Genomic DNA, 16,552 nt, shown 5'->3' on the forward strand with positions numbered 1-16,552 from the left:
ATGTAAGCTGTTAGTAGCCCATGTGCCTCACCCTAATAATTTGGTCACTTTCCCCCTCATAATTTAGCCTACTGTTCTGACTTGGTGGTGCACATGTAGCCTATAGGCTGTTTTAGAGAGATGTAATTATGGAATATATTAAGAGCTTTCATTGTCTGCTTATATGCCCCCTTTTATTTATCCTATGGTTCTGACTTTATGTACAGGGAGAATACTGTAAGAATGGCCCATGTTCTGAATTCTGTATATTTCAAAAGGACTGAACAAATAGTTATATTGACTATGTCCATCCTAGCTCGTTCATTAATGTTTTAGTCGGACCAAATTCTCCCCTCACTTACTGGCTGATCCAGAGAGCCCATGTCCTGCATGCCTAGCCTAGGTATCCTGGGCACAGAGGGCCTAAAGCTGGACGTCATTTGGTCTGGACCAGAGGCAACTTCAGGGGTATCCTCCCCAAATTTCTTGGATGTTTGGCTGAAGAGTATTGCCTTTATTCTTCAGGTACATGGACCTGCTTGAAATTATGCATTCTGGGTCATTTGTATAATCAACATTTTCAGTGGCCAATGATGTTTTCTATTACTTCAACCTTTGGTGAAAAGGAAATGTCTCTAATTATCTATTGGTTACACTGACTTTTGGCCTCCCATCCTATTCTAACCACCTCTCGCCGGCTTTGTATTCGTGTTACCTGATGAAATTGCTGTACAATATGATCTTGTTGCAATCTGATGCACATTCAGATGTCATAAATCAGCACTGCAGACCTCTCCCTGTCCTATGCCGTGCCTTGATTGTATTACTGTTGATGATATCTGGAAATGTGCATGTACACCCTGGCCCATCTACTGTTGCTAGCCCCAATTCTGATATCTGCTTCATTGATTTCTGCTCTCGTAAAAGCCTGGGTTTTCTGCACGTTAACTCTAGAAGCTTATTACCTAAAATGGATCAATTGAAAGTGTGGGTTCACAGCTCCAATCCAGATGTGTTGGTCATTACTGAGACGTGGTTAACTTCACTAGGGTAGGGAGCAGCATTCGAAATGTTGTGCCCAAATTAAACTGCCTGCAACTCAAGCCCAGAAGCGAGGATATGCATATAATTGTTAGATTTGGATAGAAAACACTCTAACGTTTCCAAAACTATTAAAATAATGTCTGTGAGTATAACAAAACTGATATGGCAGGCAAAAACCTGAGGAAAATCCATCCAGGAAGTACTATTATTTTGAAAGGCTGTTTTTCCATTGAAAGCCTATCCACCATACAAAGACTTAGGACCTAGTTCACGATCTCTACGGCTTCTTCTACGTGTGACCAGTCTTATTGTTTCAGGCTTTTACTCTGAAAAATGAGGGAGATACAGCACTTTCAATGAGAGGACAGTGGAAATTTCCAGACATGATCGGGCGCACGCATTTGTTGTTTCTCCTTTTCTATTGACAAAGCTTTTGTCCGGTTGAAATATTATTTATTACTTATGACAAAAACAACCAGAGTATTTGATTTTAACCTCTTGAAGCTAGGGGGCAGAATTTTGGGATAAATAGCGTGCCCAATTTCAACTTCCTGCTACTCATGCCAAGAATATAAGATATGCATATTATTCATATATTTGGATAGAAAACACTCTTACGTTTCTAAAACTGTTTGAATCATGTCTGTGAGTATAACAGAACGTATGTAGCAGGCAAAACCCAGAGGACTAACTGTTCAGATTCCCCCCCCCCCTCTCTGTTCCCTGAATTTTCTTTGCCATGGGATATTTCATAGGAACCCATTTTCAGTTCCTACCACTTCCACTGGATGTCGTCAGTCTTTGGAATTTGGTTGAGGTTATTCCTTTGTGCATTGAAGAAGTAGGCCAACTCGGAACTGGGGACACTTTTGTGAGTTGCCAAAGACGTGAAAAGCAGCGCTGGTTTGTTTTCTTTCCTGTATTGAATACAGATTGCCCCGTCTACAATTTGATCGATTATTAACGTTTAAAAATACCTAACGTTGTATTGCAAAAGTAGTTTGAAATATTTTGGCAAAGTTTATAGGCAACTTTTGAAATATTTTGTAGTGACGTTGCGTTTTTGTAAGCTGTTTTTTTCTGGATCAAACGCGCTTTATAAATGGACATTTTGGATATATATGGATGGAATTAATCGAACAAAAGGACCAATTGTGATGTTTATGGAACATATTGGAGTGCCAACAAAAGAAGCTTGTCAAAGGTAATGCATGTTTTACATTTTATTTCAGTGTTTTCAGAGACACGTTCCTGAACGCCTGCAGGGTTGCAATATGCTAGCTCCTTTGTTCACTGCTGGTGCAGATGGTGCAGGCTATCAGATAATAGCTTCTTATGCTTTTGCCGAAAAGCATTTTAAAATATGACATGTTGGCTGGATTCACAACGAGGGTAGCTTTAACTGAGTATCTTACATGTGTGATTTAATGAAAGTTCGAATTTTATAGCATTTTATTTGAATCTGGCGCTCTGCATTTCCCCTGCCAATTGGCCAGTTGAGACATTTGCGTCCCGCCTATCCCTAAGCGGTTTTAAGAGAGGGATATAAGTCATGATACTTCCAATGTCAGCCTTGAGTCATGTATGTCAACAAAGAGTAAGATGGAACACATTCCTATATGGTCTATACACAGCCAATGAGAAGATGCTCCGAAGGCTGTGTAGAGTAAGCATAGAAGTATGTCCTAGACTAGAGTGGCTCTCAAGTAGCTAGTAGTTTTTCACTCACTGTTATCTTCCTTCTTGCCGGGCCATTCTGTTCTCTTCTTTGAGTCAGACATTCTCTTCTCACACTGAGCTGATCTCATCCTGCATCTGAGATATGAGGATCTGGGAGAGAACAATGCCTGCAATCTGATAGAGACCAGAACACACTACCTATGTACCGAATGGAACCATAATCACTACACACAGTGAACGACCTTCGTCCAGAGCCCCACGGGCCCTGTGCAGGACCAGCTCTAGACTTTTGGGGGCTAGAGCTGGTCGAGATTTGGTTTTCTGCAGTTCTACACATTTTGCCATGGGGTAGAGAGACATTTTTTCAGACATTTTGCATGACATATGCGATGTTAATGCTATCTGAGTGAGAGTGACTAACAAAATCAATGGGGGCCCCTGGAGGTCAAGGCCCCTGGGCAAATGCCCAGTAGGTATTCTGCCATGATTACTACAAGTTTAGATAGCTGACTAGACTACTTTACTAATCTGAAAATTATCAACTGACATGGCTAATTGAGTGACTGTCTGTGACTGATATAAAAGCGAAAAATTGCTTTTGCACAACGAAATCAAATGTATTTATAAAGCCCTTCTTACATCAGCTGATATCTCAAAGTGCTGTACAGAAACCCAGCCTAAAACCCCAAACAGCAAGCAATGCAGGTGTAGAAGCACGGTGGCTAGGAAAAACTCCTAGAAAGGCCAGAACATAGGAAGAAACCTAGAGAGGAACCAGGCTATGAGGGGTGGCCAGTCCTCTTCTGGCTGTGCCAAGATGGCTGGCCAAGATGTTCAAATGTTCATAGATGACCAGCAGGGTCAAATAATAATAATCACAGTGGTTGTCGAGCGTGCAACAGGTCAGCACCTCAGGAGTAAATGTCAGTTGGCTTTTCATAGCCAACCAAATGTTTAACTTGCACCTTGTGTATTCTACTATGCTAACGCTCAACAGTAAGTTGAGACCCTGACTGAGTTAATAAAAACATTTACTGGGTCGGGGGCCCCATAGCAGCCTGGGGCCATAAGCGACCACTTATGCCTGCAGCCGGCCCTGGCCCTGTATATGGAATAGGGTGCCATTTTTGACGCAACCTGAGTGTTAACTCAGTCCAACACACACTGTTACATATGGAAGAAATCTCTTAAAGCTGAATACACCTCACTGAGAACAGTTTCTGAAGGTCAAAGCTTGAATGGCTTTACGATGCTCAGTGGATAAAATTATACTGCTTTGCACATTTCATCAAACATCTCAATGGAAACATAGTCTAGACAAATATTTATTACTTAAATGAACACATTGTGTTTTCTCTAACATGCGTCGATAGGAGCCTTTTTTTGTGCAAGTGTTCAGAACCTGGGGTGATGTGTACTATGCTGAATAAAGGGGAGAGAGAAGTAAAGAGAAGAGGGAGTGACTCCTTCTCATGACAACGACTCCACATCAAAGCTGTTGGAATTGAAATGTAATTGTTTTGACGTGACTCATGGGTAATTTACACACTTCCCTCTCGTAGGAAATGTCCAGGACCAAATCAGAGAAGAGAGAGATGGAGAGAGTAGTGTGAGAGAGCAGATGCATGAAACGGAGGGAGAATAGAGCGCAGCCCATTTCATTAGTAACAGTTCAGTTGAGCTTTAACCAAGTGTTGGCTTGAATCTAAAAATCTGCCTGTGCATGATTTTGTGGTGTGCAGATCCACTCTGAGAATCCTGTGTTCCCCACTCCACCTCTGTATGTGCATTCTTAGAACAAAGGGGTTCCATTTAAAAAAAACGTTTGGGTTATATGTAGAACCCTCTGTGGAATAGGTTTTGAATGGAACCCAAAAGGATTCTTCCTGGAACCAAAAATGTTTTTTAGGTTACAGATAGCAACTTGTGTATGGTTAACTGAGGCAAGGAGAGAACCAGAGCTAGGGCCCTCATCAACATCAGATTGGACTCGATCAACAGACTCGCCCTGCTTGCCCACACAACGCCATACACACTGTCTGCCATCTGCCTGGTACAGTTGAAACCGAGATACATCCATGAAGATCACGCTTCTCCAGAGTGCCGGTGGCTATCGAAGGTGAGCATTTCCCCACTGAAGTCAGTTACGATGCCGAACTGCAGTCAGATCAAGACCCTGGTAAGGACGACAAGTACACAGATGAGCTTCCCTGAGATGGTTTCTGACAGTTTGTGCAGAAATTATTTGGTTGTGCAAACCCACAGTTTCATCAACTGTCTGGGTGGCTGGCATTAAGCATGCCATTTGCAAGCTCACTCAACTTGAGACATCTGTGGCATTGTGTTGGTGACAAATCTGCATATTTTAGAGGGGCCTTTTATTGTCCCCTGCAAAAGGTGCACCTGTGTAATGAACATGCTGTTTAATCAGCTTCTTTATATGCAACATCTGTCAGGTGGATGGATTATATTGGCAAAGGAGAAATGCTCACTAACAGGGAGGAATTTTGTGTGAAATGGTCTACCTCTCTCTGAATGTAGTCCATGAGGTTCTGCAGATCCAGGTCATCCCTATAGTACACAATAGATTTTTTCACAAACCTTTCCAGAGCGTCTCCGGTGTGGGGTTACAGAGTAGATGGGGGTTTCAGTTGAGTAAGATCTTTAAGTACATTTGCAAAGCACTATGTTCATGTAAATCGGATTGTTTGAATATGGGAATGGTCCCTAGGGGACCCGTGTTGAGAAGGCTTCACGTAGGGGCCCATGGGCTGGAAGCATCGGGTCCTAATGTGCTATGACTAGTTTTATACCATATGCTTTTAGAGTGGTAATGAGCTTGCGGTTACCCTGGAGAATCTCCCCCTACCACCCCTCTCCCTCCCTTGCTGTCTCGCGCCTGCCTCATGCTAGCATGCCAGTGCACATCCAGAATGTCAGTAGCAGCAAACTTCTTTTAAGGGATCTTGTTGAAATGGAACATTTGGTTCCACTTTGAAGTGGCAGAACATTTTGAATAATTTAGCGGATGTGGAGAGGATGATGCAAGCATTGTTTAACTGCCCTGTTTAGAAGTGGAGGATAGCACAGGTAGAGAGTAGGAACAAGACAGGCACCAGGCAGTAGGTACAGTACCAGACCCCAGGCAGTGTAGAAATAGTACCTGGTCTGAGTAGAATAAGCCTAGGACAGCTATGGCCAGCTGAGTGAATAAGACCAAAGTCAGACTGAAGGAGAACTGGAGAAGAGAGCAGACACATGCTGAGTGTGGGTACGGACAGGTAAGGAATGGACAATAAAGAGTATCCCAGAGAAAGTATTTGGTCTGAAGGTACAGAGAGAAGTTGCTCAATAACAATGTTCCTAGTCCTGACCTTTGCCAATAGAAGGCTAAAAAGTATTTGTGCTCAACATAATTTTAGAGCACTTCTTCCTACTGTATAGTATGAAGGTGGGTTGAAATGAGGAAAGGAGATTAGAAAATGATTGGTCTTACTGCCTTCAGAAGGTGAACGTTCTCTCGCAGGGCTCTGCTGCAGCCGCAGAAGGTGATGAAGAACATGACCACGACCACCACAATCAGAATGACTGCAGGGTCGTTCAGGAATGTGTCTCTGACCTTGTCTTCAAGAGATGATCACAGAAAACCATGTGGTGTGACCCACTAGCACAACCTACTAGGAGCTGGGGCTTATTTCTGGGCACCACCACTGGTGATTCATTTCACAGTTTCACAATGATATTGGAAAACAAGAAAGCAAACCATGGAATTCTATGTTTATTGTAGAAAGTCAGGTATTGATTCATATTTTCAAATATGGTTTGGTATATGCTGAAAAAAATTGGTCATAACGGTTGCTTTTTAACCTTTTGCGACGAGCAAACCCGTATCCGGGAGCGTAATCATAGCCTCAAATGCATTAGCATAACGCAATGGACATAAATACCCCTATAAACTTTTCCTATTCATGAAAATCGCAAATGAAATGAAATAAATATATTCAAACACAAGCTTAGCCTTTTGTTAACAACACTGTCATCTCAGATTTTCAAAATATGCGTTACAGCCAACCCTAGACAAGCATTTCTGTAAGTTTATCATGGCATAATGCTATGCTAGGCTCTGCTGGCAGCAGGCAACATTTTCACGAAAATAAGAAAAGCAACCAAATTAAATCATTTACCTTTGAAGAACTTCAGATGCTTTCACTCAGGAGACTCCCAGTTAGACAGTAATTACAAAAATATATTTATTTGATAGACATTACATCTGGATAGATAGTAGTAAAAACATATCCGGTATACATTATACATAGTGTTTTATATATAGTGTCTTCAGTCATAACTATGTATTATACACTAGATCATAAGCCTTTAATCCCCTCAGCTACTCTTAGCCCATCCCATTACCCTTTTATGATTTCCATTTGCTGTATATTTTTACATTTTGCTCTGATATTTCATATACATTCTGAACCTTTTTAATCGCATAGTATCAACAGGTTGTAAATTAAGATTAATATTTCTTCAATATTTCTTCAATCTGTATCGCTGAAAGGTATAGGGGCAGCGGGGTAGCCTAGTGGTTAGAGCGTTGGACTAGTTACCGGAAGGTTGCAAGTTCAAACCCCCGAGCCGACAAGGTACAAATATGTCTTTCTGCCCCTTAACAAGCCAGTTAACCCACTGTTCCTAGGCTGTCATTGAAAATAAGAATTTCTTCTTAACTGACTTGCCTAGTTAAATAAAGGTAAAATAAATAAAAAATAGCGCACTGGAAATGTTAAGGTCATTTCCTATTGAGCTGACATCTGCAGCGTTTACCATGAATGCAGTCTCCACTAAGGCGGGAACATTGCCTTTAAATTTCAGTCACACTGTAAAGCTGAATTTATGCAATATACTTGAATAGAGCCCAAAGAGCATTATTATATTGTTGATTGATTGACTATGGCTTTCCAAATCTCCCAACAGTGCTTTTTGTAGGATTAGTTTGAATGTGATTGTTCAGCCATTCCTGAACCTGCGATCAGAAACAAGATACAGTACATGGGGCAAAATATAGAGTTGAGATGGTTGTATGCCCCATATACATAACATTCTGTTGGTTGCAATCATTTTGTATAATCATTTAAATGGAAAAACGATGTTCGTTGTTTTGTGTATCAGTTCATAAACCATGTGCCATGGAATCGACACGTCGAAAAACTCTTCCCCAACTATTTTGGCGCTTCTGTCAAAATTTTGTTCAACAAATGAAAATATATATTTTTTAAATCAGATAATTTTCTTTTGCCAATTTTGATATTTAATAAAGGGCAGATAAACAAATTCCCTACCATCTCCCCTTTCCACCTGCCTCCTACATTTTTGCGGTAATGCTGCAATCAATTGGTTGTAATTTAGGATAGAGCTAACATTTCCATATATTTTGTTAACTGCCCATGTGACATAACTCCACCATTCTCATTCATAATATCACCAACAACAACAAATAATCCATAGAGAATGTTCTTTTCTTTTATCAATTAGTACATTTCCGTTTAACCAGAATATATGTTGTAATATTTGTTCTGTCTTTTCTGGGAGATGAAACTGGAATTGCAAACAGCTTACTATGACTTGTTTTTAGAAAGAGTGATGTTTTGAACATGGTTCCATTTCCAACTAACCGAAAGTCTGTAATCTGGATGAAGTAAAAAAGGCCATTTTTTAACAAAGGGTGAACAATTTAATCTACTGGAGAACCCATGTGGGTTTAAGTATAACTTTTGTATGACAAAAGCTTTTAGTGAGAGGTTTATATAGTTTTAGCCCCCGAACTCCGAAAAGAGCTTCTGGACATCAGAACAATGATCACTAACCTCGATTTGGATGAAGATTTCTACTTCAACGAGTCGACGGCGCAGGACATATAATTCACCCCAGTCCCTAATCCTCGAGACTCGGAAAAGGAAGAAATGGCGTAAGAGAGGCCAACGTGCGGGCACCCTTACGAAACTACGTCAGCGAGTAAGTAACCACCTCCGCTCTATTGGCAAACGTACAATAACTGGAGAAAAAACTGGATGAGCGTCTTTCAAGACTATCCTATCAACGGCGGACCTGAAGAACTGTACTATCCAATTTCTCTGAGTCGTGACCAAATTTGGGAAACCATGCTCTAGATCATGTTTACTCTACACACAGAAACATATACAAAGCTCTCCCTCGCCCTCCATCTGACCATAACTCTATCTTCCTGATTCCAGTTTACAAGCAAAAACTCTAATCAGGAAGTACCAGCTCAATATGGAAGTGGTCCGATGAAGCGGACGCTAAGCTACAGGACTGTTTCACTTGCACACACTGGAATATGTTCCAGGATTCATCTGATTACATTGAGGAGTTTACCACATCAGTCACCGGCTTCATTAATAAGTGCATCGAAGACGACGTCCCCACAGTGACCTTACATACATATCCTAACTAGAAGCCATGGATTACAGGCAACATCTGCACTGAGTAAAAGGCTAGAGTTGCTGGTTTCAAGCGGAACACTAATCTGGTCGCTTATAAGAAATTCTGCTATGACCTCCGATGAGCTCTCAAACAGGCAATGCATCAATACAGGACTAAGATTGAATCCTACTACGCCAGCTTTGACGCTCGTCGGATATGGTAGGGCTTGCAAACTTTCACGGATTACAAAAGGGTAATCCAGCCGCGAGCTTCCCAGTGATGCAAGCCTACCAGACAAGCTAAATACCTTCATGCTAGCTTCAAGGCAAGCAGCACTGAACCATACATGAGAGCACCAGCTGTTCCGGACGACTGTGATAACGCTCTCTGTAGCAGATGTGAGTAAGACCTTTAAAGAGTTTAACATTCACAAGGCTGCAGTGCCAGACAAATTACAAGGACACGTACTCAGAGCATGCGCTGACCACCTGGCATGTGTCTTCACTGACATTTTCAAAATATCCCTGACCCAATCTGTAATACCTACATGTTTCAAGCAGACCACCATACCCCAAAAAATATACAATTGTATTGAGACAATAGGCAGACTTTGCAATTGGAGGATGCATTGTACGCATAGCCTATTCTATAATAATATTCCATATCTGTCGGTACAAACTTTGATAAATTATGACATCATTTACATTTGTATTGCTCTCATGTAGGTTACATTGTCCTGCAAAATCATCCTGTTGTCCAGCACTTGGGTATTTTAAATGTGGTCACCCTAATCAACATCATCTTCCCAGATACCCTGGACCCACTCCAAATCGCATACCACAGATCCACAGATGATACAATCTCTATTGCACTCCACACTGCGCTCTCCCACCTGGAAAAAACAAACACCTATTTGAGAATACTGTTCATTGACTTCAACTCAGCGTTCAACACCATAGTGCCCTCCAAGCTCATCACTAAGGGAGTGAACTTTATTTATAATAAGGGTTATGTGGAGAAAATCGGACTTCTCTAAAATGTAAATGGATGGCCCTACCTTCAGCAAAATGTATTTGACCTAAACCCTCCCTGAAATCTTGAAAAAAAACATGCTCCTACCTATCCTTCCGATTTGGTCCTGCCGTACGTACCTACACGTACGCTACGGCCACAAGATGCAGGCCTCATTATTGTCCCTAGAATTTCTAAGCAAACAGCTGGAGGCAGGGCTTTCTCCTATAGAGCTAAATTTTTATGGAATGGTCTGCCTATCCATGTGAGAGATCCAGACTCGGTCTTGACCTTTAAGTCTTTATTGAAGACTCTCTTCAGTAGGTCCTATGATTGAGTGTATTCTGGTCCAGGAGTGTGAAGGTGAACGGAAAGGCACAGGAGCAACGAACCGCCCCTGCTGTCTCTTCCTGGCCAGGTCCCTCTCTCCACTGGGATTCTCTGCCTCAAACTCTATTACAGGGGCTGAGTCACTGGCTTACTGGTGCTCTTCCATGCCGTCCCTAGGATGGGTGCGTCACTTGAGTGGGTTGTCACTGACGTGATCTTCCTGTCCGGGTTGGCGCCCCCCCCCCCCTTTGGTTTGTGCCGTGGGGGAGATCTTTGTGGGCTATACTCGGCCTTGTCTCAGGATGGTAAGTTGGTGGTTGAAGATATCCCTCTAGTGGTGTGGGGGCTGTGCTTTTGCAAAGTGGGTGGAGTTATATCCTGCTTGTTTGGCCTTGTTCGGGGGTATCGTCGGACGGGGCCTCAGTGTCTTCCGACCCCTCCTGTCTCAGCCTCCAGTATTTATGCTGCAATAGTTTATGTGTTGGGGGTGCTATGGTCAGTCTGTTATATCTGGAGTATTTCTCCTGTCTTATCCAGTGTCCTGTGTGAATTTAAGTATGCTCTCTCTAATTCTCTCTCTCTCTTTTTCTTTCTTTCTTTCTTTCTTTCTTTCTTTCTTTCTTTCTTTCTTTCTTTCTTTCTTTCTTTTTTCTTTCTGAGAACCTGAGCCCTAGGACCATGACCCATGACTATGTGTCCTGATGACTCCTTGCTGTCCCCAGTCCACCTGGTTGTGCTGCTGCTCCAGTTTCAACTGTTCTGCCTGCGGCTATGGAACCCTTCAACGGACATGCTACCTGTCCCAGACCTGTTGTTTTCAACTCTCTAGAGACAGCAGAAGCGGTAGAGATTCTCTGAATGATCGGCTATGAAAAGCCAACTGACATTTACTCCTGAGGTGCTGACCTGTTGCACCCTCGACAACCACTGTGATTATTATTATTCGACCCTGCTGGTCATCTATGAATGTTTGAACATCTTGGCCATGTTCTGTTATAATCTCCACCTGGCACAGCCAGAAGAGGACTGCCCACCCCTCATAGCCTGGTTCCTCTCTAGGTTTCTTCCTAGGTTCTGGCCTTTCGGGAGTTTTTCCATCTACACCTGCATTGCTTGCTGTTTGGGGTTTTAGGCTGGGTTTCTGGGCCCAGCACACCCCCATTCACATTGACGGGGCTGTAGTGGAGTAGGTCGAGGGGTCCTCGGTGTCCACATACAGTGCCTTGCGAAAGTATTCGGCCCCCTTGAACTTTGCGACCTTTTGCCACATTTCAGGCTTCAAACATAAAGATATAAAACTGTATTTTTTTGTGAAGAATCAACAACAAGTGAGACACAATCATGAAGTGGAACGACATTTATTGGATATTTCAAACTTTTTTAACAAATCAAAAACTGAAAAATTGGGCGTGCAAAATTATTCAGCCCCTTTACTTTCAGTGCAGCAAACTCTCTCCAGAAGTTCAGTGAGGATCTCTGAATGATCCAATGTTGACCTAAATGACTAATGATGATAAATACAATCCACCTGTGTGTAATCAAGTCTCCGTATAAATGCACCTGCACTGTGATGGTCTCAGAGGTCTGTTAAAAGCGCAGAGAGCATCATGAAGAACAAGGAACACACCAGGCAGGTCCGAGATACTGTTGTGAAGAAGTTTAAAGCCGGATTTGGATACAAAAAGATTTCCCAAGCTTTAAACATCCCAAGGAGCACTGTGCAAGCGATAATATTGAAATGGAAGGAGTATCAGACCACTGCAAATCTACCAAGACCTGGCCGTCCCTCTAAACTTTCAGCTCATACAAGGAGAAGACTGATCAGAGATGCAGCCAAGAGGCCCATGATCACTCTGGATGAACTGCAGAGATCTACAGCTGAGGTGGGAGACTCTGTCCATAGGACAACAATCAGTCATATATTGCACAAATCTGGCCTTTATGGAAGAGTGGCAAGAAGAAAGCCATTTCTTAAAGATATCCAAAACAAGTGTCGTTTAAAGTGTGCCACAAGCCACCTGGGAGACACACCAAACATGTGGAAGAAGGTGCTCTGGTCAGATGAAACCAAAATCGAACTTTTTGGCAACAATGCAAAACGTTATGTTTGGTGTAAAAGCAACACATCTCATCACCCTGAACACACCATCCCCACTGTCAAACATGGTGGTGGCAGCATCATGGTTTGGGCCTGCTTTTCTTCAGCAGGGACAGGGAAGATGGTTAAAATTGATGGGAAGATGGATGGAGCCAAATACAGGACCATTCTGGAAGAAAACCTGATGGAGTCTGCAAAAGACCTGAGACTGGGACGGAGATTTGTCTTCCAACAAGACAATGATCCAAAACATAAAGCAAAATCTACAATGGAATGGTTCAAAAATAAACATATCCAGGTGTTAGAATGGCCAAGTCAAAGTCCAGACCTGAATCCAATCGAGAATGTGTGGAAAGAATTGAAAACTGCTGTTCACAAATGCTCTCCATCCAACCTCACTGAGCTCGAGCTGTTTTGCAAGGAGGAATGGGAAAAAATGTCAGTCTCTCGATGTGCAAAACTGATAGAGACATACCCCAAGCGACTTACAGCTGTAATCACAGCAAAAGGTGGCGCTACAAAGTATTAACTTAAGGGGGCTGAATAATTTTGCACGCCCAATTTTTCAGTTTTTGATTTGTTAAAAAAGTTTGAAATATCCAATAAATGTCGTTCCACTTCATGATTGTGTCCCACTTGTTGTTGATTCTTCACAAAAAATACAGTTTTATATCTTTATGTTTGAAGCCTGAAATGTGGCAAAAGGTCGCAAAGTTCGAGGGGGCCGAATACTTTCGCAAGGCACTGTAACTGAGGATCTATCATGGTTCACACACACCAACACAGTCATGAAGTGGGCATGATGTGGCTCAGTTGGTAGCGCATGATGCTTGCAATGCTAGGGTTGTGGGTTCAATTCCCATGGGGGACCAATATGAAAATGTTTGTACTCCCTACTGTAAGTTGCTCTGAATAAGAGTGTTGACTAAAATGTGAAAGGAATGAATAGACCATTTCAGTGTCCTCAAAGAAATAAGTTGCATTTGCAAAGTATTTCAAGAAACTGGAAAACATATACAGTATAAATTTTCACTGCGTGCATTGTTTATTTTTGCATTGCATGCACCCCCTCGGCGCAGCATCCCCACCCCCTCGGCGCAGCATCCCCACCCCCAAACTACTTCCTGTGGCTTTGAGTGAGTCATGGTTGAATACATAAATTGTAACACATTTGGTGCATATTTGACCATTTTCTATCCAGTCTGCTTGTTTTGTAATATATTAATCTTGATCACTCTTGAATAAAATGCATGGTATAGTGTGTTTTCGAAGACAAACGGTGTTGCTTATGCACACCAAGGACGCATGAGGGAGTTAAAATGATTTGTTGTGTTGTCTTTCCTTTATAGAATCATAGTCTGAAAAGAGTTGCTGTCATGACCTTCTTGGTTGGAGAGCGAGACCTAGCAACAGTGTTCTTTTCCCTATACCACATCCAGACAATACATCTGTAACACAGCAACACAGCTTGATTGGAGCTCCTGGGTCTTCTAATCAATACTGTAATTGCTGCTCTTAGGTTGGTTGGCTGACTGAAACATGACAATTGTATTGGGAGACTCTCTATTCCAGATATGTTTTCAGGCTTTGAAAGGGGAGAGTCTGAGCCAGGCCAGGGGGACAAGACAGGAACAAAGGGCTGAAGGATTAGGCTGCAATACTGCAGTCTGGAGCCTGTCTCAGGTACACACACACACAACTAGCCCAGTGATGTTCGGCTGCAACTGGTCCCCTGGCCTGGACGGTTCAATAACACACATTCAATCAATAAATCAATCAATCAATCAATCAAATGTATTTATAAAGCCCGTTTTTACATCAGCAGATGCCACAAAGTGCTATACAGAAACCCAGTTTCAATATATTCCAGGTGGGAGTTGCTCCTGCACAGTGGTGGAAAAATGACCCAATTATCATACTTGAGTAAAAGTTAAGGTACCTTAATAGAAAATGACTCAAGTAAAAGTGAAAGACACCCAGTAAAATACTACTTGAGTAAAAGCCTAAAAGTATTTGACTTAAAATGTACTTGAGTATCAAAAGTAAATGTAATCGTTAAAATACAAAAGTACAAAAAGTAAAAGTAGAAATAATTTTAAATTCCTTATTAAACCAGTAACGCATTAGGGGGCACTATAAAATTTTTGGGATGAAAAACATTCCCGTTTTAAACAAGATATTTTGTCACGAAAAGATGCTCTACTATGCATATAATTGACAGCTTTGGAAAGAAAACACTCTGACGTTTCCAAATCTGCAAAGATATTATCTGTGAGTGCCACAGAACTGATGTTACAGGCAAAACCAAGATGAAATTTCAAACAGGAAATGCCCCAGATTTTGAATGTGCTTTGTTCCAATGTCTCCTTATATGACTGTGAATGTGCAAGGAATGAGCCTACACTTTCTGTCGTTTCCCCAAGGTGTCTGCAGCATTGTGACGTATTTGTAGGCATATCATTGGAAGATTGACCATAAGAGACTACATTTACCAGGTGTCCGCTTGGTGTCCCCCGTCGAAATGATTGCGTAATCTCCAGCTGCATGCATTTTTCCATGTGGTTCAGAGGAGAAACCAAACTTCCACGAATGATATATCATCGAATAGATATGTGAAAAACACCTTGAGGATTGATTCTAAACAACGTTTGCCATGTTTCTGTCGATATTATGGAGTTATTTTGGAAAAAGGTTTGGCGTTATAATGACTGCATTTTCGGGGGTTTTCTTAGCCAAACGTGATGAACAAAATGGAGCGATTTCTCCTACACAAATAATATTTTTGGAAAAACTGAATGCTAGGCTTAATGCTATGCTAGCTATCAATACTCTTACACAAATGCTTGTTTAGCTATGGTTGAAAAGCATATTTAGAAAATCTGAGATGACAGTGTTGTTAACAAAAGGCTAAGCTTGAGAGCCAATATATTTATTTAATTTCATTTGCGATTTTCATGAATAGTTAACGTTGCGTTATGGTAATGAGCTTGAGGCTATAATTACGATCCCGGATACGGGATTGCTCGTCGCTAGAGGTTAAAACCTCTCTGGGATAGTGTCTAGTTTCCTGAATTTCTTCCTGACAGACATGCCCAAAGTAAACTGCCTGTTAGTCAGGCCCAGAAGCCAGGATATGCATATAATTGGTAGGATTGAAGTTTCTAAAACTGTTAAAATAATGTCTGAGGCTACAACAGAATTGATATGGCAGGCGAGAATCCGAAGTAAACCAAGGCTCTTATTATGGAAACCCATTGTTTCTATGTAAATCCGTCTCCCAGATTGCAATTCCTATGGCTTCCACTAGATGTCACCAGTCTTTATTCAAGATTTCAGGCTTGGTTTTTGAAAAACAAGCCAGAATTTGGAGTTTTGGTGAGAATAGCACCGGAACAATATCAGTCTTTTGGTGCGATCTTACTCATTTTCATACTACTTTACATATGAAATATTATAGTTTATTTATATTTTAGAGTACCTGAGGATGAAATAGAAATGTTGTTAGACTTGTTTGGACAAAGTTTAGCGGTAGCTTTTTGGACTCCTTTGTCTGCATGTTTTATTAATTATTTATTTTTAAAAATACCTAAAGGTGTATTACAAAAGTAGTTTGAAATGTTTTGGCAAAGATTACAGGTAACTTTTGAGATATTTTGTAGTCACGTTGCGCAAGTTGGAACTGGTGTTTTTCTGGATCAAACGCACCAAATAAATGGACATTTTGGATATATATCGATGGAATTAATCGAACAAAAGGACCATTTGTGATGTTTATGGGACATATTGGAGTGCAAAAAAAAGAAGCTCGTCAAAGGTAAGGCATGATTTATAGTTTTATTTCTGCGTTTTGTGTCGCGCCTGCAGGGTTGAAATATGTTTTTCTCCCTTTGTTTACGGAGGTGCTACCCTCAGATAATAGCATTGTTTGCTTTCGCCCAAAAAACTTTTTGAAATCTGACATGTTGGCTG

General features: G+C 41.5%; 1 protein-coding gene across 1 annotated transcript; it reads right to left on the bottom strand.

Annotated features, from left to right (window-relative positions):
- Positions 1-2,811: 2,811 nt before the first annotated feature.
- LOC109866999 (tetraspanin-33-like) lies at positions 2,812-15,133 on the bottom strand. The gene is made up of 5 exons (XM_020455919.1): positions 15,076-15,133; positions 6,200-6,327; positions 5,863-5,941; positions 5,229-5,320; positions 2,812-2,877 (listed from the first exon to the last, which is right to left on the bottom strand). Exons 1-5 carry the CDS (start codon positions 15,131-15,133, stop codon positions 2,812-2,814), a joined length of 423 nt encoding a protein of 140 aa, XP_020311508.1.
- Between the last annotated feature and the right edge of the window lie 1,419 nt (positions 15,134-16,552).

Source organism: Oncorhynchus kisutch, linkage group LG22, assembly GCF_002021735.2.
Source record: "Oncorhynchus kisutch isolate 150728-3 linkage group LG22, Okis_V2, whole genome shotgun sequence".
Taxonomy (NCBI): Eukaryota; Metazoa; Chordata; class Actinopteri; order Salmoniformes; family Salmonidae; genus Oncorhynchus; species Oncorhynchus kisutch.